This window comes from Ostrinia furnacalis, unplaced genomic scaffold (genome assembly GCF_004193835.3).
Source record: "Ostrinia furnacalis isolate ACB-3 unplaced genomic scaffold, ASM419383v2 OfSCF1172, whole genome shotgun sequence".
In the NCBI taxonomy this organism is placed as follows: domain Eukaryota; kingdom Metazoa; phylum Arthropoda; class Insecta; order Lepidoptera; family Crambidae; genus Ostrinia; species Ostrinia furnacalis.
This window is the reverse complement of record NW_021131411.1, coordinates 1,058,592-1,084,541: the sequence shown is the minus strand read 5'-3', so window position 1 is coordinate 1,084,541 and position 25,950 is coordinate 1,058,592. Positions and strand designations below refer to the sequence as shown.

The window sequence follows — 25,950 nt, the reverse complement described above, 5'->3', positions numbered from 1 at the left end:
TGCAAGCTTCGCATCCTTCCAGCACTTTGAGGAGCAAAGCTCGCAGTCCCGTCCGGCGCGCGTGTAGCTGCAACTTTTAATTACTTCACCCACTCCGCTGTAGTTCCACGATGGGGCTATTTCGTCTCTCCAACTAAAAACACTCATTTATAAACTGTTTTCGAGCTCTTTTGTTAAGTTGCTGCTTACTAAATAAGTAAATGTTAAGGCGTCCTTGTTACCTTTTGAAAGATGCTTCAAAGTGGGGACAAAGCGCTGCAATGTAAAACAGAAACTTTTTTGATGCCGTTGTTACCTACTTTGCGCCTTAATTTTCAGCGAAAATGAATCATGTATTTTTACCATTAGAAAAACAATTTATACCTAAATGGAAACAAAAGATATGTAGTGCGCATCTACAAGAGTAATACGANTAATCTAGTAAGACTTGGCACAAGATCAGCAATAAGTAGATTGTCTCCACTATCAGAACCCAAACCAATGACTTAGTTACGTGCTACTCAAAAGGTCAGGTAAAAACGCGAGGCAAGGCTAAGGTGGGCCGCAATGGCCGCAATCAGCCAGGGCCGTGGGTCACGCAACCCATTATCGGGGGTTGTCTCCACAGCGACCTCGTAAATTCCCTCATATCTTCCTCTTGTCTTTCGAATGGGGAGACCTGATTATTAGCTTGATGTGTAGAGTGCATTTAGATATCTGTTTACGCTACATGACACACGAACTATGTATGTTTGTTTGTACACAATGTACAGTCATGCAAATAAAGGTATTTAATAATACTTTTTAAAGGATAAAGTTAATATAAAATACTTACTACCAATTATTTGACAGCACAAGTATCTGAAACTTATCCACTAACTATGTTATTAAAGTTAGTCGTTAATTTGTCGAGCAATTCTACGTTTTCTATTTAGGAAGCGTTTATAAGATATATTTTTTGCAATTTTCATATTTCTAAACACTGCGATTTCCTGTAAGAATATCGTTAAATGTGAGAACATTTTTCTGTAAATGCTATGCGAACATCTACATGTGTCATGACAAATAACCCAGAATTCCCATTGTAAAGTCGCACCTGACAATAGCGGAGGCGGCCGGTCCCCGCGGCCATTAAGAAGCTGTGGTGTCTGATTATATTATTTGTCATTTTTCATCGGCGCTAATGTGGCGGGACAAAGGCATCGATCAGCCAATTGTACGGGCTAATTGCCGGCGATTGTCTACCCCCGCTTTTATCCGAGCACTCTTTGTGAGCGGCCCCTGCTCAGCGAACTTTGGCTCAACCCTTGGCTGGAGGAAACGTTGACACGATATTGGGATCATGGTATTTTATGGGATTTTTATTGTAAGGCTAGGGACAGATGAATTATTCTTTTCAAAATTTAAAACTGGTTGAAATCATGCAAGTTTTCAAAGAGATTCTTGCCAGACTTTTCTACAAGATCATCAGCTCTAGATTGGCTGCGCGTTGGACTAAAAATTCCATATTCAAAATCGGGTTTTTCAACTTCATCAAACTCCGTTCTCTGCCAAATGACATGATGTATTTTTGAGTAGCAAATTAATTAAAGTAATAAAACGTTCCTTTGGAAAGTTACATTTAGATTATGTTTGAGATGTTATATTTGTATTTCAGTTTGTAGTTTAAGTAAAACTTGATGCTTTCTGTAATATTTCTTCATTAAAGTAACATTTAAATTTGTAAGCTAACAGGGCTAGCGTGCAGATTAAAGAATAACATCCATTAAAAAACCAGTTTCTACGTTTAATCAAAGTGTAGTTGGCGGAGCTATTTTTATTTTTGGCTTATTCGTTTCGTCTGCGCACAAAGTTTAGTTTATATCAAAATGCTTTAAGGTCACAGTAAATGAGATTTTTCACTTACGTAAATGGCTTTTTCTAAGTAGAAAAATAATGGCAGGCAAATTAGATAGGTACCTTAAAGAAAATTGGATAAGTCATGCAATAGAAACAGAAGTCATAAGTTCAAGTTCAGCATTACTTTAAACTTTAAAGCGTGTAAGTCATGTAACAAACCAAATCATATTTTTGTACCACACTACTAGATTGCGGGACTAATCCCACTTCTCGTACCAACCACTGCAATATTTTCCTATATAACCAGGTTGAGTGTTTCGAGGGATAGCTTTATGTCTTATTTATAGTAGACTAGCTTTATCGCCATTTTCCGTGATTTTTTACATGTACAGAGGTTAACATTATTGAGCCATGCTGAAAAGGCGCCCGCTCAGCGAAAATCGTCTTATTGGATGCCTACATCAAAACAACGACCTTTTTAACGCAATCAGTTTAGTGGTTTGAGCAGCAGTGTGAATAGATCAGTTAGTAGTAGTTGCCTTTAAGACATAAGACATATTAACATGGTATAACCAAGTACATTTTGTTGCAGCGGATAATGGACAGCGCCGAGGCGGCCGCGCTGTCAGCCGGCAGCGGCAGCGACGGCGCCCCCGGCACGTACTACGACGCGCGATGGCTTAACGTGCACGCCGACGACGGCACATTAGCTGCGCGTGCGCGACGGCTGCTACTGTCGCCGAGCCGGCACTTCGACCATATAGCTGTTAATGCCAGCTACAGTGCTGTGCTGATGCCGCCTTATATTGATACTGAAGGTAAGAAACCAGTTAAGTTGACGTAATCTAGACGCAAACGCTCAAAATCCACGCCGACGACGTCAAGCTGGTTGCGCGCGGCGGCTGCTACTGTCGCCGAGCCGGCACTTCGACCACATAGCTGTTAATGCCAGCTACAGTGCTGTGCTGATGCCGCCTTAAATTGATACGGAAGGTAAGAAACTACTATTGACTAGGTTCATCATCATCATTATCTCAGCCATAGGACGTCCACTGCTGAACATAGGCCTCCCCCAATGCTTTGCTGCCCGGTTGGTAGCGGCCTGCGTCCAGCGCCTTCCTGCTACCTTTATGATGTCGTCGGTCCACCTTGTGGGTGGACGTCCCATGCTTGACTTGGTTAAGTTGACGTAATCTAGACGCAAACGCTCAATATCCACGCCGACGACGGCACGCTGGCTGCGCGCGCGCGGCGGCTGCTGTCGCCGAGCCGGCACTTCGACCACATAGCTGTTAATGCCAGCTACAGTGCTGTGCTCATGCCACCTTATATTGACACTGAAGGTAAGAAACTACTATTGACTACGTTAAGTTGACGTAATCTAGACACAAACGCTCAATATCCACGCCGACGACGGCATATTGTCGCCGAACCGGCACTTCGACCATATAGCTGTTAAAGCCAGCTACAGTGCTGTGCTCATGCCGCCTTATATTGATACTGGAGGTAAGAATCTGGAAACTACTACGTACTATTGACGCTAAGTGACAAATATGGATAAAAACTTGAATCCAACTATTTATTACTGTAACTCTATGAATGCAACTACTACTCTATGCCATAGCATTGTGATACTTTTACAAGAACGCGATATCGTATCACTTTACCCTAGTGGATGAAATCTACGTTGCTTGCTACGACTGCTACGGCGTAGCAATAGTTGTGCCGTTAGCGAAATTGGACTGTTTCACTATATTTCACTATTTTTTTTAGCTCTAACTTACAAGACATCGTATAGCGCTGCTATTTTTGTCTCGCGAACGCCAAGTCCTCGCACTATAGGTCCATGCTCATGCCACCATAGATTGGTTCTGGAGAGAATCAAACGGGGTTTAGTGTTAGTGCTAATCTACGCTATAGTAGCAGTCTCACATGCCAACAATAGATTGTGTGGGCGCGGCGTCAACAGGCATAAATTGTTACCACTTTGACCACCTAGCCGTGCCATGCTCGTGCCACCAAACTGGTAAAGTATTGCTACACGTACATCGTAGACACAGTGGTTTAACTTTATCCAATGATTGGATGAACGAACGTGGCGCAATACAAACTTTAAAGAACGTCGTACTCCCACGCTTATTCATCGCTTTTCGATCGAAACGTATACTACGTTTACCTACTACGCACTACGAAGCTACGCCGTAGTACTCGTAGTGCATTCACCCGTTTAGTCACGATATTATTTAAATACCTATCGGAATATTTCACATTGTTTTTAAAACATGACATGTTTAATCAGTGGTATTTGCATACTGTAGAGCTTTAACTACGATGCTACAATGCTACTGCCTTAACATGCGTAACACTTATTTGGTAGCATGAGTACTTTATCTGAGTTTTCTCGTAGTCACCTACTTATTGATGTGTAGTTCTTCGGCATGTAATATAATATCAGTGATTACATACTTCATATAGAATGTAGGTAGATTTCATTAGACCAGCCTATACCTGGTCAATGAACCGTAACGTAAAGCTACCGTAAATTAGCTATCTCAAAGACAGTATATTGAATGCGACGTCGTTTCAGCGAGTTGAACCGCTGCATTAGTCACAACCGTGAATCCCGGCCAGTCACGGCGTGCTAGGCTGACTCAGCTGCACCGTTAATTACTAAGTTCGTTGACACGGAAAGTTGCGACCAAATTAAATTTCGACATGCATTTCCTACGCGGCCTCGTAACGCACACTAGTAGTCACATTTTGGCATTGGTATAAATTAAAAAAATATATATTATAGGCAGTTTTTTCTTTGTTTTGGACAACACAAGGCCGGTTATCGGTTGATGTCGCTTCAATTCACTGAATTGGTCACTTTAGTAATAAATCCATGTTTAAATGCATGTACAAAGGCACCACTAGATCCACGGTTGGAGCATGACACAAAACAGCATATTATTTTTCAAGTGCTGCCTTAGTCGTTAAGAAAAACCTTGTACCACTGACTTTTTTTCTATTTTACGGATATGACAGGTTTTCCAATAGACAAAGGAACAATTAGCAGTATATAACTACTTGTCCACCTAGCGTTAATGTACTGAACGTGTTCCCATAACTGCAGCCTTCGTGTGTCAGGCCCTATCAGTAAATAATGACACGAATACATCGCTGTCACAGCGCCACGAGGAAGACGACCCCGCCCCTGGCCATGACGCGCGTGATTTATGAATAACTTGACACAAAGTCTGCTTATTAGAACCCGGTATACACAAAGGGCATCGCAATACATGTATTTATATAGTTAGCATGTTTATATGAATCATGCTTGGCTGAGTTTGTGCTTCAAAACGCCATTTTGGTCGATCAAAACCATCTGATTGTGATTCCTAATATGTCGGATATTAGGAGCTGAATATAAAACAGTTCATATTATTTATAAACTAGCGGCCACCCGCGACTTCGTACGCGTGGATCCCGTTTTACCCCCTTCATCTATCTTATGCGGATTAGATTTTTTCATACAAATGTTTTTTCCCACTAACTCCCGTTCCCGTGGGAATTTTGCAATATCCTGTTGTAACTAAGCTTTAAGTTTACTAAGTTACCTGCATGCCAAATTTCAAGCGTCTAACTTAAGCGGTTTAGTTTTTTCATACAAAAGGATTTTCCCACTAATTCCCGTTCCTGTGGGAATTTTGCAATATCCTGTTTTAACAAAGCTTTAAGTTTACTTAGGTACCTACATGCCAAATTTCAAGCGTCTAACTTAAGCGGTTTAGATTTTTCATACAAAAGGATTTTCCCCCTAATTCCCGTTACCGTGGGAATTCCTAAGTATACTATAACCTGCCTAGGAGTATGAAGAATAATTGCACCAAGTTTCGTTAAAATCCGTCTAGTAGTTTTTGTTTCTACACCACTAAATTTTAATCACCGAAAAAAAAAATTCTGGGTAATGAGTTATTGATACTGATCCCATTTCTGCAAAAGAAAGAGTAAAATAAAGTGACTCAAAATATCCTCCTAAAATTGGTAATTTATTGACACACGCATCGCTAGCACTATTTAAGTACGATAATGTAACACTTATTAAAATTAAAAATGGTCTGAGTTAGCTAAGTATGTAATAATAACACTGAAAGCGTGGTCGAGGCGTGAGCGAGACAGACAGATCGATGCAACGTGCGAGCGCGTACGACTACTCTAGCGAGCAGCGGAGTGACCCAGCTGTGACGCGTAAAATTCGGACTAACGAAAATTTAATAAAAAAATTAACTTCATGAAAACCATTTCTTTTTCTTTTGCTTTCAATATTCCACACGTTTCTACATAACCTGTTAAATTTTTTTCGGTGATAAAAATTTAGTGGTGTATAAGGAACATACAGACAGACAGACAGACAAAAATTTTACTGATTGCATTTTTGGCATTAGTATCGATCACTAATCACCCCCTGATAGTTATTTTGAAAATATATTTCATGTACAGAATTGACCTCTCTACAGATTTATTATAAGTATAGATAAAAAATACCACGAAATACCCTTTGAAGTTACAAAGATATGAAAAAGACACGTTATTCGAATATTTACCTAAAGATTTCCCATTCGCTACCCAATTCTCGCTGTGTAGTCGACCTAATGATTTTATCTTGGCCGCTTTATCCATCAACAACGACAGTAAACAAATAGGCAAAATGGAAAAGAAATCACAAACGCGGTGTTTTTGCCTCACACGTGTTGTTTACCTTCGAATCAATCAGAAACTCACACATCAAAGTTTACAGAATTTGTATTTAGATACCTAACTATTGAAGCCCATCCCGTTCCAGGAAAAATATTTTTTTCGTTTTCATTTCATTTTTTTCGTTTTCTCTTTGTAATATAACAATGAAAATCCTATCAAATATACGAGTATACTTAAAACACTTTTAGGCTGAGTTGCACCGTCTCATTTAACTGTAACTTTAACGAAAATCGGTGTTTTTTGTATGGAGTTTGACAGATTTTTGACGTTCGTTAAAGTTTAAGTAAGATGGTGCAACCCAGCCTTAGATTGACTTTTTTTACATTAATATTGTAAGTTCAAAAAAGTGACGATGTGCGGAAGTGGTGGATCCCGATTACATCAATTTCGTTCCACGTAAACACACGGACGGCCAAATTGGTTTGGTTAGTTTATTTGACAAACACGAATGCTGGTGGGCTATTAATTCGAGAGACACGCGCGACGCCCAATCACTGCTGCTCAATGAAGCAAGTTTGCAAAATTACGGTTCTTTCGATGGCACCTAAACAAAGTTTCGTTAATTGGCCAAAGTTGAAATCATGACTTTTAAACCTAACATAATATGATTATGAAGCTTTATAATATACCCACTTTCATTGGAAATGTGAAAATAGATTATCTGGAAATTTCCGACCTCAAAATAATACAATAGTGTAACTAATTGAAAACTTGCTATTTCGAAACTTTGAAAGCTTTCTTAATAATTTTATGTAACAGATTGATATTTCATATTACATTTAAGTAGGTATTAAGTACACCACCAACCTTTCGCAATTTATCTCCAGGTAGTTCATAAAATATAGTCTAATAATTATTTTCTTCGACAGATGGTGAAGTGCAAAATCAGATTGCGTGGTCAGAGCACTTGGACCCTCTGTTCGTGAATAACTACGAGATAGACCCTACTCTATCGTGGCAGTACTACGCCTCTTCCACGGGTTTCATGAGGAGGTATCCAGGTAAATCTCCGTTTACTCATACATTAGTAACCCATCATTAACTAATAAAAAACCAGTTTTGAGACGTTTTGTAGACTTAAAAAGATCGATTAACTTCTTCAGTCTTAGATCTATTATGTACCTACTCGAATCAACTTTAGTGTTTTACTTATGCATTTTATTTGTTTCAAAACAGCAATGTCATGGCCACCCGAAGACGGGTACTCACATCACGCGCGTGACTTCTACGACTTTCGGTCTTCGAACTGGTTCGTGGAGGCCGCGACGTCTCCAAAAGACCTGGTCATCCTACTTGATGACTCCGATGACTTGAGCTCTTCATACTGGAGGCTGGCCAAGGCGACGGTTTCGGGGTTGCTGGACACACTCGGACCAAACGATTTCGTCAACGTGTATCGATACAGCGATACCGTGTCGGAGATTCACTCGTGCTACACGAAGATACTGGCCCAGGTATGTTTGTTTAGGTTTTATATTGTTATTTTATTGCTGTTTTTTCTGCGTTCCGATGGTAAATGTCAAGATTGATCTGCTTTTACAATACACCGTCTATTGGTGAAGTAACTGCTTTCTAAAAAAATCGTTTTATATCTTATTACCTATACTGTAAGTACTTACCTACCTTTTTTCGGAGAAAAAATGCATTCAATTGCATACCTACCCTGCGGGGACAGAGTAGGCTCACCAAGTCAGAAAGACAAAGGCATACCCACTAAAAAGACCCCGGTGCTCCGTCATTCGCCATAAGTGGGAAGGAACTGTGGGATTCCGGAAAGTACGTTTACCTACCTAGGGCAAGACAAGAGCTTAAAAGCTAATAGCATATTTACCAAATATTATAATGAACTAGCTGACCCGGCGAACTTCGTACCGCCTTAGCGTAGAGATTTTCTTAATATTTTTTTCCGTAAGAACCATCCTTGGACTTCCACAAACATTTAAAAAAAAGAATTATCGAAATCGGTTCAGCCGTTCACACGTGATGCCGTGACAACGCGAAACGGGTTTCATTTTTATATATATAGATTAATAAAATTAGTATGTATGTATGTATGGTATTCACATAGGTATTATCTTCGAAGCAATTACTTAATCACTTTGAAACGTGTAGGCTGAGTGAAATAAATGGATCGTGTTGTCGTTTAATCTTTTACTACTACTGAAATCTGTGTAATTGCTTTATTTTTTATTTGAATAGAACATTTAACCGTATCAAAACCAAAGATTTTTATTTTATCACATTTGCCTTCTTCTATTAATAAATAGTTAACAAATTACGTTACTTCCTATTCTCTACAGATAATTTCTAGAGGAAGAATCGTGTTTTGACAGCTCACAAAACGAATATAATCTGTATTTGAAACGCAAAATTAGTAAAGTTTCGAATTAGGGTGCGTTACGACTTATTAGCTTGCGATTCTCACTTAGCATGTGAGGGAAGGACAAGTAAAATATTGTTAACCTTAATATACGAGTACGTGACGTAATAATGTCAGACGTGGCGCGCTCCCGTGACGCCCAGCGTGATTGTTTGCGTCACTAAACATGCAATCAAAAGCAATTACATGACATACGTTTAATTAAAACAAGCTTGGGAACAGGTGGGCGTAACTAATTGACGGCCTTTTCAAAATGGGTGACGTAAACATCGATAGGGGTTGTTTTTAATATTAATCAGTTTAATTTTGCACTGACTGAATTTACAGTTATGTAACATAACACAGATGAAGTGAAAGCTTATAAAAATATACAAAATACTTATGTAAAAAAAAACATTTTCATCGTTTATTATTTCATATGTTATTTTTTCCCCAAATTCCAAATACCAAGGCACATTATAAATATTTGAACAAGAGAGTGTCTAATTGTTTTGAATAATTAAATTTCAGAAACAGAATTTCACAGCGAACAAAAGGTAGGTACAACAACAACGTTTATAGAGTTTACAAAGGCAGTCTAATAATAAATTCAAGCAGCAACAAACGACCGCTCGCTCGCCACAATCAAATTAATGAAACTGCCATAAATACATAAAGCGGCCGAAACGAAAATGACCGGTGAATACGAAAGAGTTGACGATTGATGCACAAAAACATAAAGCGATTATAAATAAGGTACAAGGACAATCTGTAATGTAACGATCAAATCTATACTTGTAAATTAGTAGGCAAATGCAGGTATCGCGTGCTAGCGAGTATTACGCGATACGCATCTGTCCGCGGTGTGTACGCACCCTAATGGATTCAATCGGGCCTTTAATGCGGCTACATTAAGGGACCAGCGCAGGGGCAATTTCGATGGCAACAACCGAATATAGTCGCTTGAAATAACAATGTCGTCTAGAATGGACACTTAATTGGGTGGTATAAAAACATTTTGCCCTATACTGTTATTAAATGAAAAGGCAGGTAGTCATCTATAATAGAAGATATGGAAATTAAACCAGCTTTATGTACATTTTCTGAAAATTTAACTGAAGTAACGATAAACGTGAAAAACTTAAGTTACAAACTTTATGAAAATATAATATTAAGCGTAGGCAGTTAACCTGAATCAAATCATACGCTCTCACTTTGAAAAAGATTATCCACATAAAAGAGATGATTAAAAGATCGATCGCTCCAAACTCAATACATTTTACAAAGCTTTAAACTCTAATGAAATCGTTTAATGGAATAAATACAGACACAATGCTCTCACGCTGTAATATATTTTCATTTCCCTGTTAACATTTCTCGATTTGAACGATAAAAATAAACGTTTCACGAGCATTGAAACACCTCATTGTTAATGTATATTGTTCACACGGCTAATGGAGGGGCACGTCCCTAAGTGAAAAGTTTCTCCTTGCGTACCGTGTGACGCCGTACAACTTTGACGTATACCGCCTCACATAACTTATTCAGTTAGTTTTCCTGTCAGATATATTATTTATTCAACATTTTCTCGCGAGGGACTGAGGAGAAATATAATATGTCAAAGTATGAGATGATCAAATGAGAAAAAGGAGATCCGTCGTTAAATCTGGGACGTAGGTAAGTGCAGATAAGCGGTGGTAGTTCTTGTGCTATTCGCTTACGATCTGTTAATGATTAATGTGATGCCGTTTTATAAACGAGCAGATGAAAGAGATTGTCTAATAGGTTCGTAAATCGTTCCTCCATACATATGTGCACCCACTTAGTCGCGCTGACTCGCAGTTCGCAGTTGATAAGACGCCGCATTTCCCGAGGCGTCTCTAAAACGAACTATATTTCAACGGGAGTATCATCTCGCTCACTTATTCAGTTCATAAGTCTCTGGAAAGTTTCGAGATACAATCTCCGCCACAAAGAAGAGTGGCGCGTAGCTTGTGACAGGTGGAGAGGCTGCGCCCCGGCCCGCGCCCTTATCGCGCTTGCAACTGTGATCACCGCGCTCGACACTCGATCGAAACTCGCTCCACAACTACCAAAGTTCATTTCATCGACTTTGAGACATTATGTGAGGAAAACGTGTGTCAAGCGAGAGAAAAACAAAAGAAATGCGAAATTAGTCGTCCAAAAGAATGCAGTTTTTCTTAGCGGCCAGTGTCGCGCAGTTAAAGAGGCGGCTGTGTGCGGCCGCAATAAAAAGTTTTCAAAGGGCTGATTTTTAAATCGTCAGATATCACATTGATCTCGCAAATGATGTTGACGGATTATCAAAAGTTTACAAAATCTCATTATCTAAAATAGAGTATCCTTCGATTAATTTTAAACCTCTTTATCCGTGGGCGTTCAAGAACCCTTGGAGACGTCAATGACGTCAATACACACTACATAATATACGTGTGTGTGTGTGTGTTGTATAAGTGATACGAGTTAAGCTTATTAAACGAAAAGGTAAATATAGGCATTTTAGATAACCTTTTTATGTACATGGAAAGATAAATAAATCATAATGTTATTTATAAGTAAGCGCTGTTACAATTTACTCAACGTTTTGTTGAAAGCAAAACGTGTTATGTAAAGCCGAGCAAGTAGGAAAAGTTCAAAGGCTCCTCGAGCCCGCAACGTCGCTAATATACGATCCTACAATTACCTTCCGCACACCCTCGAAGCCTTGTATATTTAAGAGTTGTTACGGGCGAACTCGCATTAATACGTCTGTATGTTTGTACTCATTAACGCAACGTTTAATGGCGTGTTTAATTATCTAATGACTTATTTTCCCGGGGGAAGTCATATTGATATATGCGATTAAACACAATGCTGGTGCTGTGTTGGGGAGTTTATTTAAGTTTGTGTTAGGGATTTGTGGAAGAATAAATAGACATTCTAAAAACACTTCAGTTTCCACTCATAGCCACTAAAGGTTAGTTGATTGCTCTCGATTCTTGTTGCCACTTAATGTGAGGTGATTTGTAATTTAAACTTAATTACGTACTAAATAATTTGGTAATTTATATAAAATTCGTAGAGATAACATTTTAAAAATCTACCTAAATGTTTTAAACCGACTATTTTCCTTCAAGATCTTTCAAAGTTTAACCCATTACAACTAATAAAACCATGTTAAATTAGCGAAACAACCGCGGTCTAAACAGCCGCAATATCACCGCTTTATGTGCCAAAGTCGTTGTCAACAGGCCGCTGCCTCTAGACAATGGGCTTCAAGCAACTTTCAAGGCTCTCGCTGCAGCCTTCAGCCAGCTTAGATACGACTTTTGTGCAACACGCTTTACGTAACTTCGTATAGGCCAATAAAAGCCAAGGTGAGGCCAGACAGATAGGAATAAACACATTCGTGATTAGTTCAGGGTTAGTACGGTCATAGTAAAAGATAAAAGAGCTCTACTATGGTTTGGTATATGCGGAACACTGCAGCGATTGACTCGCTAATCAGGCATTTTGCATAGATTTAGGTTATGGCGGTTATGCACGGCTGGCAGTGAATTTAGAAAGCGGTGGTGATTCACAAAGCGCTCGCAACAGTTGAATTAATTAACTATGTTCATGAAACATTTTGGGAAATATCATTTTACCATTTACGAGTACCTACATATTTCACATAGATCTCTCAGTATAGTAATTCGTTTATTTCAAGATACATAATTCGTTTTTAATTGTATAAATTGTAATGACTGGGAAAGATTTTTTGCATAAGTGAAATTATAATTTCCACGAAGGTACGATTGAATAAACAATCCTTTGGACAAGCTAAAACCTGCACGGCTACAGATGGATGTGTAAGGCTATTTTCCGCCCAAGTGACTATCGAAACGAACTCTTCGGAGGCATTCTACAAATCCACGGCTTACGGATGATGCTTTTATGTTTGAATGTTTTCCTTTAACGCCGGGAAATCTTAACTTTGTGGATAGTCGCATTCGACTTTCGACATACTATAGCTAATTTTGTAGTCAAATTATTATAGCTAATCCAAAACCGCTGTAAAACCATTATTTACTTACATTACTCATCTGCTGAAAACCTACGTAGATACTCTTGACAACTACCTCGAAAATTTCAAGCGCACGATTTTCTATTTTAGTTCTAAACCGCGGAGCTCTTAAAATGAAAACAGTTTTGAAGACAGCAAGTTTTAATAGTTAAAGTGTGTGTTCGTTGTTAAATAGGCGGTGCCCGAGACAATAAGGGAGCTGAAGACGGCTCTGTGGGGCGCCGAGCCGTCAGGGGGCGCCGCCAACCTCACCGGCGCCCTCACCACCGGCTTTGAGATACTCCACCGGGTAAGTATAGTTACAGACAACACTTATAGCTTAGTTCCTCTTTTGTGAGCGTAAAGCGCCATTGACATTTATCTACACTTCCGTTTTCGTTTAGCAAAACAAAACACACAAATGTAGAGTCATTTTACATGTATCCATTTCATCATCATCATCATTTCAGCCATAGGACGTCCACTGCTGAACATAGGCCTCCCCCATGTATCTATTTAAGAGGGAGCAAATGAACGTAGGCATAATAATATTACTAAAATTAATTGCCAGTGGCTGGTCAACCCTTTTAAAGAAAATTGAATGCTTTTCATATTTATGAATTTTTTCGATCAAGGCAAGGAAATTAACAACTACAGCCTAGACTATGTACTCATCTATTGTTCAATGTTCATGAATCATAGAAGTAGACGTAGGTAGGTAGTATTGTTTAGTTTAACCCCGTGGATAAATTAAAAGGGTAACAATACTTATCAAGGGCAAACCATAACTTTACTAGTTTTAAAACCTGAAATGTGAAGCGTGTTAGACAGGAAAACTTTCGCGAGTTGGGAAGTTATAGCGTAACTTGGGCAGCCCTAGATACTCGTATTATTAACCTTTAAATAAGCAATATTAGTATGACTAGGAATANCAGGGGTACTACTACACGGTAAAATAAATCTCTTCGGCGAAAACAGGATAATTCAGATCGAACTTCACTTGGTAAGTTCGTTTGATCATCTAACTACAGCCTAGACTATGTACTCATCTATTGTTCAATGTTCATGAATCATAGAAGTAGACGTAGGTAGGTAGTATTGTTTAGTTTAACCCCGTGGAAAAAAGGGTAACAATACTTATCAAGGGCAAACCATAACTTTACTAGTTTTAAAACCTGAAATGTGAAGCGTGTTAGACAGGAAAACTTTCGCGAGTTGGGAAGTTATAGCGTAACTTGGGCAGCCCTAGATACTCGTATTATTAACCTTTAAATAAGCAATATTAGTATGACTAGGAATAGTATATATCTACATTTCAATACGATAAAGTCAGAAACGTGTACTTGTCTGTAAACCTAGAGAAGTAGTGGATTAAACACGTTGTCAAAAAACACATTATCCACAGACACAGTTTCTTAACTTCTTAAAAAGGATCTGATGATTAAACCTGTCTTCGTATTTCAGTATAACCGCACCGGTCAAGGCTGCCAATGCAACCAGGCGATCGCGGTGGTGGGCGCGGGAGGCGGGGCGGGCGGCGTCAAGGGCGTGTTCCGCACTTGGAACTGGCCGCATATGCCTGTGCGCATCTTCACGTATAGTGTGGGAAGCGACGCCGCCGCTGGCCACAATATGAAGGATATGGCGTGCACTAACAAGGGTAAGCTGGAATCACTCGGACACACTGTAAAATGTTATTGAAGCTGGATAGTTTTTGAGGAAAATCGTCTTAGGGCGGGACTTTCCTTTTTTTACTAAGTTACTGATTTCCTAGATAAAGTATAAAGTTCGAAGTAAGTTACTGATTTCCTAGAATCTTACTAAGTTCGTTCGTAGGTCTTCTAGATAACTCGTAGTTCTTATTCTGAAATAGAGTAGCTATGGCTGCGTATTTTCGGAAGAGTAAAATGACTCAACTTAAACCTAAATACGCTGAAAGATGGTTGACACAATTAATTTTATTGTTTTGCTGAAACCTAATAGATTTTCAATTATACGCAACATTTGTTGTTTTGAACAGGATTTTTCTCACTTATCATCACGTGCGATTGCACTTAAATACTTATCGTACCTGCTTTGTGGTGCATACGAAAAATATTAATTATAGCCTGACCAGGAACATAAAAACCCTGGCATAGAGGCGCCTCAATTGCATTTGATAGTGCAACACTGAGTACAGTCGTACCGGTGTTAAATTAACAGGCTAACTTTATGTATCAGGATTCAGGATTGCGGGCTAATTTGATATTTAAATAAATTAACGAAAAAATATTATTATAGGTAACCTGGTTTAAATAAATTAAATGAAACCATCAATCGAGCTAGTAGGATTTATTTTATTATTCATCAATAATCAAATTCAGAACTTGAATATTCAACTGCAATGTCTGCTCATGAACGCTTCAAACTCGGTACTTCTTTCCCAATTCCGTAAAATTCAACACTTAGAAAGTGACAAAAAACTTTAAAATAGGTAGTTGAAACAAACCACAGCTATTTTTTCATAGCGGACTGTACTATATGATAAACATGTCAGACAATTTGACAACCTTTGTCGGAAACATTATTCAATGAAAATATTGTCCGAACCCTTAATATTTCTCTTCGACAAATACTTAAACACATTGTGAACCACTTTTCTTTCACGACTATAAAAAGATTTTAGCAAATTAATTCACAAAATCAATTGCACACATTTAAAATAAAGTTTGTTTACACTTTGACAGCAATAGACAGCTTGATTATTGACATGCAAGGTGACATGTAAATGAAGTTTTCAGTTACTGTTGCCATTAAAAGAAATTAGTACCATTAGTTTTCCGCAACATGGCGAGGGTTTTTATGTTCCTGGTCAGGCTATATTACACTTATTAGGTATTATGTTCTTCGAAATAATATTTAATCCATATTGTCTGAAGGATTCCACGTTACTATAAACGAGCATGCAGAAATCAGATCAAAAGTGCTACATCTAATAGAAGTCCTGGCGAGGCCTCTGGTTATGTACCAGACAGTGCATCCTGTACATTGGAGCCCTGTTTACGTTGGAGGAAGGGTAAGAACCACAAATTGATTGGATCAATACACTCATGTTTCGCATAAAGTATCATTAGTTTTGAAATTATTATTTTTTTATAGTAATTTCGTTATTTATCGTTACAGAGTAGTAGCCTAGATGATGATGGGATGGGCCAACTGATGGCCTCTGTGACTGTACCGATATTCGACAGGAGAAACCACACGGTAAATATTATTATAGCAGTTATACAGGGTGCGAAAAGTAGAGACGGAATTTTCAGGGGTTGTAGAAAAGACAAAATGAAAAATCACAAACAATAATATACCTGAAAATGCCTTCTTTAACGCACTTTATGCAATATTAGCTGTGTATCATATTATTATAAAGATTTTCATACTTAACTCACACCATTATCTTTACAGCATAGAGAGGCTAATCTACTGGGTGTGGTAGGAACCGACGTTCCAGTCGATCAGATAAAGAAGCTCGTTCCACCTTACAGGGTAAAAATCTTTTCGTAGCTAATATTTATTAATCATAATAATGTGTATTGCTAAAGAAATATTTCCTTACAGCTGGGAGTGAATGGATACTCTTTCATGGTGGACAATAACGGGCATGTTTTGTATCACCCGGACTTGAGGCCTTTGGTAAGCATTGATTTGGTAACTATATAGTACCTATTATTATGTTTCGATTATATTATTTTTTTACGTATACGATTACTGATATTAATATTTTATTGTTATAGCATACGAATGAGGAAGTAAGTAACAACACAATAATAATGGTTCTTAGTAAAAAAAAACATTCAGGGTGTAAAGAGACAATAAAACACATGAAATTTTTCACTTACAGTACACAGAAACCCTACGTCCACTATATTCGAGTGTAGATTTAACTGATGTTGAACTACTGGTGGATGCTGACGAAAATTCACGCGTCAATCTCACCTCACTTCTACTCGATGTAAGTAAACGCCTTTATTAAAAACATTCATAAACATGACTAACATAACTTTGACAATGAACCTTGCTTCTTTCTGCATAAGAACTAACTTACCTTCACAACTTTACTAGCTTCGTCACGACATGATCGAGCAACGTGAGGGTGAGACCGAAATAGGCGTCAAGGTGCAATACGAAGGCATGAGACGAGTCGCCACTCGGCGGCAGAGATACTTCTACGCGCCAGTAGACGGCACCCCATACTCCCTCGCTGCAGTCCTCCCAGATGGATACGGCATGTATGAACTCCATGCAGAACAGGAACTTAAGCACAGCCCGATCAATGGTAAGTATTCCAAAACGCCTATGTACAAGCCTGACGATGTCGTCTTGTATCTTCATGCTATGGTCAATACAGCACGCTGAGCAAAAGCTAAATCACATTCAATATTTTTCAATAATGTGATATTTTTCCGCGCACAAAATTGTATACTGTCGCTGTATTATAACAATCGGCCACATTTTACTATTGTATGAAAAAAATATTTCACGATTCATTGCTATGCCTATTTTATGTGCTTCTGTTTTGTGCAGTCACGGAATATTTCAAAGGCGACAGCTGGAAAGTTCATCCAGATTGGTAAGACACATCTGACACGACATTCTTTTGTCTCTATCAAAATTTAACAACACTCTTGAATAAACTTTTGATACAGGGTGTACTGCGAGTATGCTTCGACGTCGGAGCAGACGTTTAACACACCAGAGGAACAGCTGCTCCACTTCTTATCTCGTGCTGGACGCCCGGGATGGAAGTGGATGTCGCTACGCCCGCGCGCGCTTTCGCACAACAACGCGCACAAGAAACAGGACCGCGACTCTTATTATTGTGAGTGTGTATAGTGTGCTAATAACTAAAAGAAAAACCATTATGGCATTTTGATCTGGTCACAATTTTATCATAATAGGTATATTATCTTTTAATCGTTGTAGCAAGAGATCTATATTGATCTTTTATTTTGAGGTATAGAGAAGTGTGGCGAAACTACAACGTCTTTTCTCTTTTACAGGTGACAAAAATTTAGTTCAATCGCTTATCAGAGATGCAATGGTAATAAAAGAATTGGACGCTCACACTGGACATGCGAACCACCACTCACAGTAAGTGTATTTCGTTAATATAGCATGTCTTACCGCACAAAAGGAATTACTTTATAATTTTGCTCAACAAATATTAAAGTCGCAAAACAAAACAACGGTTTAGTTCTTTTTCAATGCATGAGAAATAACTCTAATATAATTTTAAAATCTGGGGGCACGGCAGTGCCCCCACCAAGTCGAGCAAAAAAGCGGCACGGCCGTACCATCCTTTTCNCCCCTTCTCCCTTCAACCCCTCTTCTGTACCGACCATGGTACCGACGCGTCGAGATACTAACAAGTAAACTCTTATATCTTAAAAATAATTGATTCAAATAATGTATATTGTACATAATATCTTAGTTCATAGCAACAACAATATTTTTGTAACATTTTTATTTGGCTTTGGCTAAAAAATAAATGAATCTAACAAATACAGATTTTGTGTTTTTACTTAAAATTCAAACCTTGGTAGCGACCCCTAAATGTCTTTTAAAAATTAAAAAAAAAAATAATGAAAGACTTTCATATGGTATATATTTAAATTACGTGGTGCCCCGCAAAATATAAGAAAAAAAATTTTTTTCATAGGAATAAGGACCACCCTAAAGCACATATTTTGTTACGCGCTATCGTTCTATTGAAATAACTTTAGGCATTATTAATTTCACAAGAAATCATTACGGGTATTTTCTGTTGAAATTGAGCCTCTACAAACCAACTTCAAGGGTATTCCAAACAATAAAGATGGTCCCAAGTATAAACCACTTCGAAATGAATAGAAAATATTTTCTTTCTTAGTTAGTTTTAATGAATAATAACAAAGCTAACAAGGATCAAGGTACAGTATTATTGTGTAAGCTAACCCTTTCTTTAGCAAACCAAGGATTGTTTTTAGCTCGCAAGGATTTTGTATAGGGTGTAAATGACGGGTTGGCTAAAACTTAAACAGAAAGTTCAGATAGGTAACTAGAGAACATTATCTACGCATTAAACTGTAATTTGGGATTAAAAATGAAAAAATGAGATTGAAAATAACTACTTACGAGAGCAAGAAGACTTAAAAAACGTTGAGGTCCAGGAAAACTTTACTGTAAAGTTTTTGCCAACTGGTCTCTTACTCCCGCTATTTATTTATGTTTAAAATAAGACTGCTCTGAATTTTTGTTTGCTTATTTAGAGCCGTTGTTGGAAATAATGATACTGATATTTCCAAAACGAACCGTTTCGCTCCAATTAATTATTATTTATTAAGCACTGGTATTGTTTTGGAAACTGTGCTAATGATGTTACAGTTTATCATCACTAAAATAAAGATTTTCAGTTTAATCTTAATCTTTATACACATGAGACATAAAAAAACAATATCAGTGTTTCATTTACTTGTAACCAATGTAGGTACCCTAAAATATGTTACATTGGAATTTATCCAAACAACAACGATCTGTGATAAATTTATCACAGATCGTTGTTGTTTGATAAACTGAATTTCATGCGGGCGAAGCCGCGGGCAAAAGCTAGTGAACTGAGAAATATATATGTTGAATTGTTTAAGTGTAAAAAAGATTTTTTGATCGGCGGGATTCAAATCCGCGTTCCTCGAATGACGAGTCGGCTAGTCTAGTCCGACCCCTTCACCGTTCGGCTATCGTGGTTTCCAAATTATTTGGTTATTAAAACAAAAAAACTGTCCATTTATTGCAAAAATAAACTTGTACAACATTTTTATTGCACCTAACCCTTCGATAATCCCATACGCACCAAATCCTGAGCACGATCTAATCAGGCCGTCCTTTTGCAGACAAGGGCGCTTCCACAAGTTCGTGGTGAGCCTGTCGTTCATCGCCACGCGCAGCGGACTCCTCAAGTGGACCGAGAACAGCAACAGCTCGAGGACATCCGAATCTGCTGAGCCGTAAGTAATCTACATCGATCGATGCAACTACATAATAACTATCCACCGCCCTAAGGATCAACGTTATTCAATCTACTCCATAGATAGGTGAACTTATCGGAAGTAAAATATTCAACGCCTAAGTAAAACTAACTATTAATACACATACTAACCACTATTAACTAACCAAAATAGCCTCAACTTATCAAAGATACAAGATTCAATGATGCACCGATCCGACCTGAAAAAGTTCCGTCTGAACACTGATATTTAGGCATTGATGAGGTTTCCCATTACTATTTGCCATTTTTTTAAGTTTATGTGACGTGCATCTTCCTTATTATTACCATAGAAGGACAATACAAAAAATTGTACGTCCATTACGAAAGAGCCAGCAATAATTTAAATTTTGCTATTACAGACATTTCAGCGAGAAATACGCCCGAGCCTTCGATTCAGAATGGTACCGCCGAGCAGTGGAACACCACGCCATAGAACCCGAAAGCTTCGTGTTCTCCGTGCCTTTCCGCGATGGCTCCGAAGCTGAAGACTTGAGTGGTAGACCTCCACTAGTGCTGGCAACACACGCAGTGTTCGTGGAGTCGAGGGGACACCGCGCGCCAGCGGCCGTGGTCGGCCTACACTTCCAGTTGGACTCGCTTGCGAAACATTTCCTGAACATCACATCAACTGTAAGTTAGCCTTTGTAACCGAATCGAATCTTTATTATTTCCAATTAACTCAGGGTTTCACCCCAAAACAAGTTCTAACGTTAAGGGCCTCCGCTAAAACTCTTGTATCTTATATCGAAAAATAGCATGAGCAGCGCCGCATGCGTGCGGTCACGCGGTGGGCGTGCTTTTTAATACGTTAGTAATAATTTTAGTTGTCATCATATTCCATACGTATTATGTTCGGTTTACAGTGTACAGCAGGCAGTGTCTGCAAGAAAACTTGTGCAGGAGACGAACTAGACTGCTATATTTTGGATGACAATGGCTTCATCATCCTATCAGAAGATGTCACGCAAACGGGACGGTTCTTCGGGCAGGTGGACGGCACAATCATGGACTCATTGGTGCAGGACCGAATCTATAAGAAAGTCACAGTCCATGACCATCAAGGAAGGTGTCCAGATTCACGGAATCCATTCAGCGGCAGTAGCAATAAATTGGGGGTATGTTTTGTTCTATCTAAGCACTTTCATGATTTATTTTACTTTTGAGAACGTTGTTTATATCGTGGTTTTATCTCTTTGCAGCCTATAAGACCGCTGGCCTGGGTGGGCGGATATCTGACTAACTTGTTAGCAGTGTGGTTCCCGCTTTGGGAATCAGTAAAAGCGCACGCCCGTCCTTACGCAGATGAAGATTTAGGTAAACATTTTTCGCTATTTTTGAATTTCATGGTGCTGTTATTAAAGTAATTTGTATAAAAATACCTAAAAGAGACAAAAGATGAAGAAGAGAAAAGGTTAAACAACCACTGATTCTTCTTTCAGATTATGAAGACTACGAGAACGAGGAAATCGACAGCGACGAAGATGTGGACCGCGACAGGGGCACGTATGAGATCATCATCGACGGCGTGGGGGGCACAGGCTCCAGCGGCGGGGGCTCAAACGGCATCGACGAAGTGCGGCCCCCCAGTGGGGGCATGGGCCCCCGGGAGGCCCCGCGAGAAGCCGCGCGGTCCGCTGCTGTGCGCCCCTGCGACACTAGCGCCGAACTCTTCACCCTGCAGTCTACTAGACTCAATGCGGCCCAGCCGTTGAAAGGAAAACTAACCAATTGCCACAATTCGGGATGTGAGAGGTATGTTAACTCAGTCGACTACTATTTTACAACTTGCCAAAAACTTTGCACGAAATCATCGCTCCATCTTTCTGAAAATGGCTCCATAATTGTCATTTCCGTACCCTAATCGTTTGAAACTATTATAAAATTATCACTTCACGGGATTTATTGCAACAATATCTAAATTAAAAATAAATAAAATAGATATTGTTGCAATAAATCCCGTGAAGTGATAATTTTATAGTAAAAATGCAACATAATAGTTTAAAATATTATGAAACTATTATGTAATGAAAACCAGCTACTTATAAAGGAAACGCATAATCTCTCTTTCTACTGAAAGAGTACACTCATTCAATAAATAGATAGTTACTCACTTGGGTCTTGAACGCACAGAGTCGTTAATTTTCTCATTAAAGTGAGGAACAAGACACACGTTAAAATAAAATGCTACAAAAACGAACCACAAATTAAGTACAAGTGAGCATCAAGACACACGTTGGTATAAATCTATCTACAGCTCATACGATTGTCTGCTACGAAAACCCTTCCCCTCCCCAGGCCGTTCAGCGTGCAGAAGATCCCTCACAGCAACCTGATCCTGCTGGTGGTAGACACGCTGTGCCCGTGCGGCGCCAAGCGGCTCGACGTGCGCGCCCGTGAGGCGCCACCGCGCGCCGCCTGCCGTCGCCGCCCGCCGCACGCGCACCGCCGCCGCCCGCACCACTGTGTCTCTTATCACCCCGAGGTAAGAGCTATATTCCTTTGACAATGTTGATCTTGAGCTCTCTTGGACGTGCGGGACCGTGAGGCTGCCTGCCGCACGCGCACCGCCGCCGCCCGCACCACTGCGTCTCTTATCACCCCGAGGTAAGAGCTGTATTCCTTTGACAATGTTGATCTTGAGCTCTCTTGGACGTGCGGGACCGTGAGGCTGCCTGCCGCACGCGCACCGCCGCCGCCCGCACCACTGTGTCTCTTATCACCCCGAGGTAAGAGCTATATTCCTTTGACAATGTTGATCTTGAGCTCTCTTGGACGTGCGGGACCGTGAGGCTGCCTGCCGCAAGCGCACCGCCGCCGCCCGCACCACTGTGTCTCTTATCACCCCGAAGTAAGAGCTATATTCCTTTGACAATAACGACCTTGATCTCTGTTTCTGTTGCCCTGAGTTAGTCCAGACATCAAGCTAGACCTATATCCCGAAGGTTTTCACGCCGGGTAGTACTAACAGTGTCAAGCGTCTAGACTTGCGTCTCTTAACACCCCGAAGTAAGAGCTATATTCCTATGACAATGTCGATCTCGATCTCTACTTCTACGGCCATAATGACTACATTATCGATCTCAAACTCTGCTTCTTTAGCCCTGCGTCTGTCCAGGCCTAATACCCAAAGGTTCTTCAAGCAGAATGGATGAATGATTCATCTTCTGAGACAGACGTTCCTTAGCTCTAACTCTGGCGCTACTATAATATGGTCATCACCACTTTGGGCACAGATCACGAGATTTTTCCAGAAAAGTTCTACCTACAATAGATAGTACAGCCCACGGAGTGCTGCTACCTCTAACACATAAATGTTTTTCTAACTTAGCATGGATTTGATTAACAGTAAAACCAGGCCTGTTCATCTCCGCGAGTTTGCATCGAAAACAAAACACGCGCGACTACCCCTCCTGAGGTACCTAATCGACAGGACAATCACGAGCGAGTATTGACGCACGCACGTATTCTTCACCCATTTGCATTGTAAAGACAATAAACAATTTGTAAAAACGATGGTGTAATTAATACTCTGCAGTATTTTTAATTGCCTGAATAATATTAGAAACACAAAATATAATTCAATATTATTCATGTATTTCCTCCGCCATTTTCCGCAGTTTGGCACCTCATGTCACACATCATTTTACCGAAGTCAGCCCTATGTCTTCGGCGCAGTACCGATCACTGACGTTTGTCAACAAAATGGTGCTCGACTCTTGAGACAAGCTAAATTACACCATATTGTTAACGACATTGAGCATTTTTTTTTTAAATACCTTCGCGAAGAAAATCTTCTGTACGAAGTACTTATTATTATTCTGTGGTAAAACTATCCCTCAGGGCTAAGTTAGCCTGATGCTGATGGAGTTGTGGTGCAAGCGCATATCAAGATTCATCCCTTTTTGTTGAATCTTTCTACAATATATTTTTCCCATCAGGAAATCGAGATCCTATCGTGTGGCCGTGGATACCGCATCGAGCCCATGTTCGCGACAGTGGCGGCTCTGGTGGTGCAGGTGTTGCTCAGGACGTGACTGCGGCAACAGTAACTCCCTTGCCACCCCGACCGACGGCGGTCACACGCGACCCACGCACAGCTTTCTACCCTCAACATGGTCGTTAAAACTCAAAATCCCAGAAAGCTTGCAAGGTCGCCTTCGGAAGTGTTCGTTTAAGTAATTTGGACAGAATGTGTGAACTGTTAAGTGGCCGGCGCGCTCCGCCCGGCCTGTGTTTATATGTCTACGCGAGGGTTATAAAGAGTTTTGATCAATTTTACCGACTGAAGTTTTGGTCCGACCAAATGAACTTTGATCTTGTTTTGAGACAGGATTTATCTATTCGAATTAGGATACGATAACTAAAATATTTTCCCCTCTCTGTTAAGTTATCACGTTTCATATTGTAACTAATGCAGACGCATACAGTAAATAGGTAGGTAACGAATATCTTGTTAAATTTAAATTGAGGATTATCACAAACTTGGGAGATCTCATAAATTATAGCTAATGTTAATTAGGTATTGAAAGATGATGTAAAGATATCGTTTGAAACTGTTTTAGAAAAATTTACCTATGTTGAATCTAACTCGATTTGTTTCTTATATCTCATTCAAATTAATCGCAATCTTATTGGATAGTTGCATAGTGTTGATGTAAATAAGAAATGTTATGTTACTAGGCGTTTATTTTGCTGAATTTATGTGTGCCTGTGTAATTATTATATCGTGAGTCGTCGAGGCGGCGCCGCGGTGGTCCCGCGACTGCGCCGCATTGGGTAAGTTGGCATAAATTTTGGCGGACAATAATTGCGTACTTATACAATAATGAAAAGACAAGTCAAAGTCAATAAAATAATGCACCCGACGGTTTAGTCAAATATTTAAGTAATATTAATAGTATAATATCGAATAAAGCAATTTATTTTCTAGATAACGTTTGTTGTAAGCGCGACCGCGACGCCGCGCTCGGTTGATGTCTAGTCGTTAGTGTTTCTTCTCGCCTAATCTTCGAGTAATGTCGTATTGAAGGAACTGTAAACAGTTTCGTATTTATATTGTAAATATTTTACTAACTTTAAATGGCCTATTACGATTTTAAGAACGTGTGTTGCTAATTTTTTTAAGTCGTTCGATTCGACTTTGTGGTAAAAAAAACTACGTCATATCGACCTATCACAATAATTATATTTTGCATATCATAATTCTTGGATTATGCTACCTGGAGACACTAATATCATTCTTTCATACGTAAATTCGAAATTTCGCGTATTATGAGAGTAAGCGTATGTAATAACTCGTTTGTACCTAACCTAAATGTGAATGTTACATAGGAATAAAGTTCAGATCCATATACTAACATTAATAGGATTTTTATATTATATCATATCGAATAGTCATATTGTACACAGGCTTGCTATTGTCCGTAATGATCATATCATTTTATAATTATGGCAACCCTTTGAAATAGTACAAAAGTGTTAAAATAGTTACTGTTGACCGATGTTGAGTGCCAAAGTTGCAAGCTCGTGTTAATTTTGTTTCCGACTCAAGCGCATTTTATTCGACGGGACCGATATTACGTGATACATGTTTGCTACGCGGGACAATAGCAAGCTGGCGAAACTCGAGGTAGTAGAATGCAGTAATCTCAAAAAGTTGCTTACCCACTGACCCTCATTTTCTGAGCTAGATAATAATTTACAGCTTGACGTCTTTTTGACTGTATGAAAGAAAAAGCTTGGAGAGAAAGATTTGGAGAGATAGCACAAATGAATGTTATATTCAATGAAGCATTAAAAGTTTTATATAGACTCCCAGGAGAAATGTAATACGTTAATGTGTTCTATGTAATTTATTCATAGCTAGATAGAATATTTAACTTTATTTAGGTCATACAGATAGTAATGCGAGTTACATTTTGAGAT

The 25,950-nt window shown here is 39.2% G+C and overlaps 1 protein-coding gene across 2 annotated transcripts in view; it reads left to right on the top strand.

Moving 5' to 3' along the window:
- The window catches only part of stol (voltage-dependent calcium channel subunit stolid), a 61,208-nt gene extending 35,258 nt beyond the window's left edge, over positions 1–25,950 (top strand). The window contains exons 4-25 of one of the 2 annotated variants that reach the window (XM_028302997.1): positions 2,411–2,636; positions 7,431–7,562; positions 7,738–8,015; positions 13,162–13,275; positions 14,430–14,625; positions 15,884–16,020; positions 16,128–16,208; positions 16,407–16,487; positions 16,560–16,634; positions 16,736–16,750; positions 16,843–16,953; positions 17,064–17,277; positions 17,526–17,571; positions 17,648–17,820; positions 18,002–18,092; positions 19,871–19,984; positions 20,385–20,655; positions 20,889–21,140; positions 21,225–21,339; positions 21,465–21,777; positions 22,321–22,507; positions 23,964–25,950. In XM_028302997.1, the coding sequence (XP_028158798.1) occupies positions 2,411–2,636; positions 7,431–7,562; positions 7,738–8,015; positions 13,162–13,275; positions 14,430–14,625; positions 15,884–16,020; positions 16,128–16,208; positions 16,407–16,487; positions 16,560–16,634; positions 16,736–16,750; positions 16,843–16,953; positions 17,064–17,277; positions 17,526–17,571; positions 17,648–17,820; positions 18,002–18,092; positions 19,871–19,984; positions 20,385–20,655; positions 20,889–21,140; positions 21,225–21,339; positions 21,465–21,777; positions 22,321–22,507; positions 23,964–24,059 (3,318 nt within the window). In that variant the 3' untranslated portion in view covers positions 24,060–25,950. The remainder of the gene's footprint in view (positions 1–2,410; positions 2,637–7,430; positions 7,563–7,737; positions 8,016–13,161; positions 13,276–14,429; positions 14,626–15,883; positions 16,021–16,127; positions 16,209–16,406; positions 16,488–16,559; positions 16,635–16,735; positions 16,751–16,842; positions 16,954–17,063; positions 17,278–17,525; positions 17,572–17,647; positions 17,821–18,001; positions 18,093–19,870; positions 19,985–20,384; positions 20,656–20,888; positions 21,141–21,224; positions 21,340–21,464; positions 21,778–22,320; positions 22,508–23,963) is intronic. The other variant, XM_028302998.1, reaches the window with a different exon arrangement.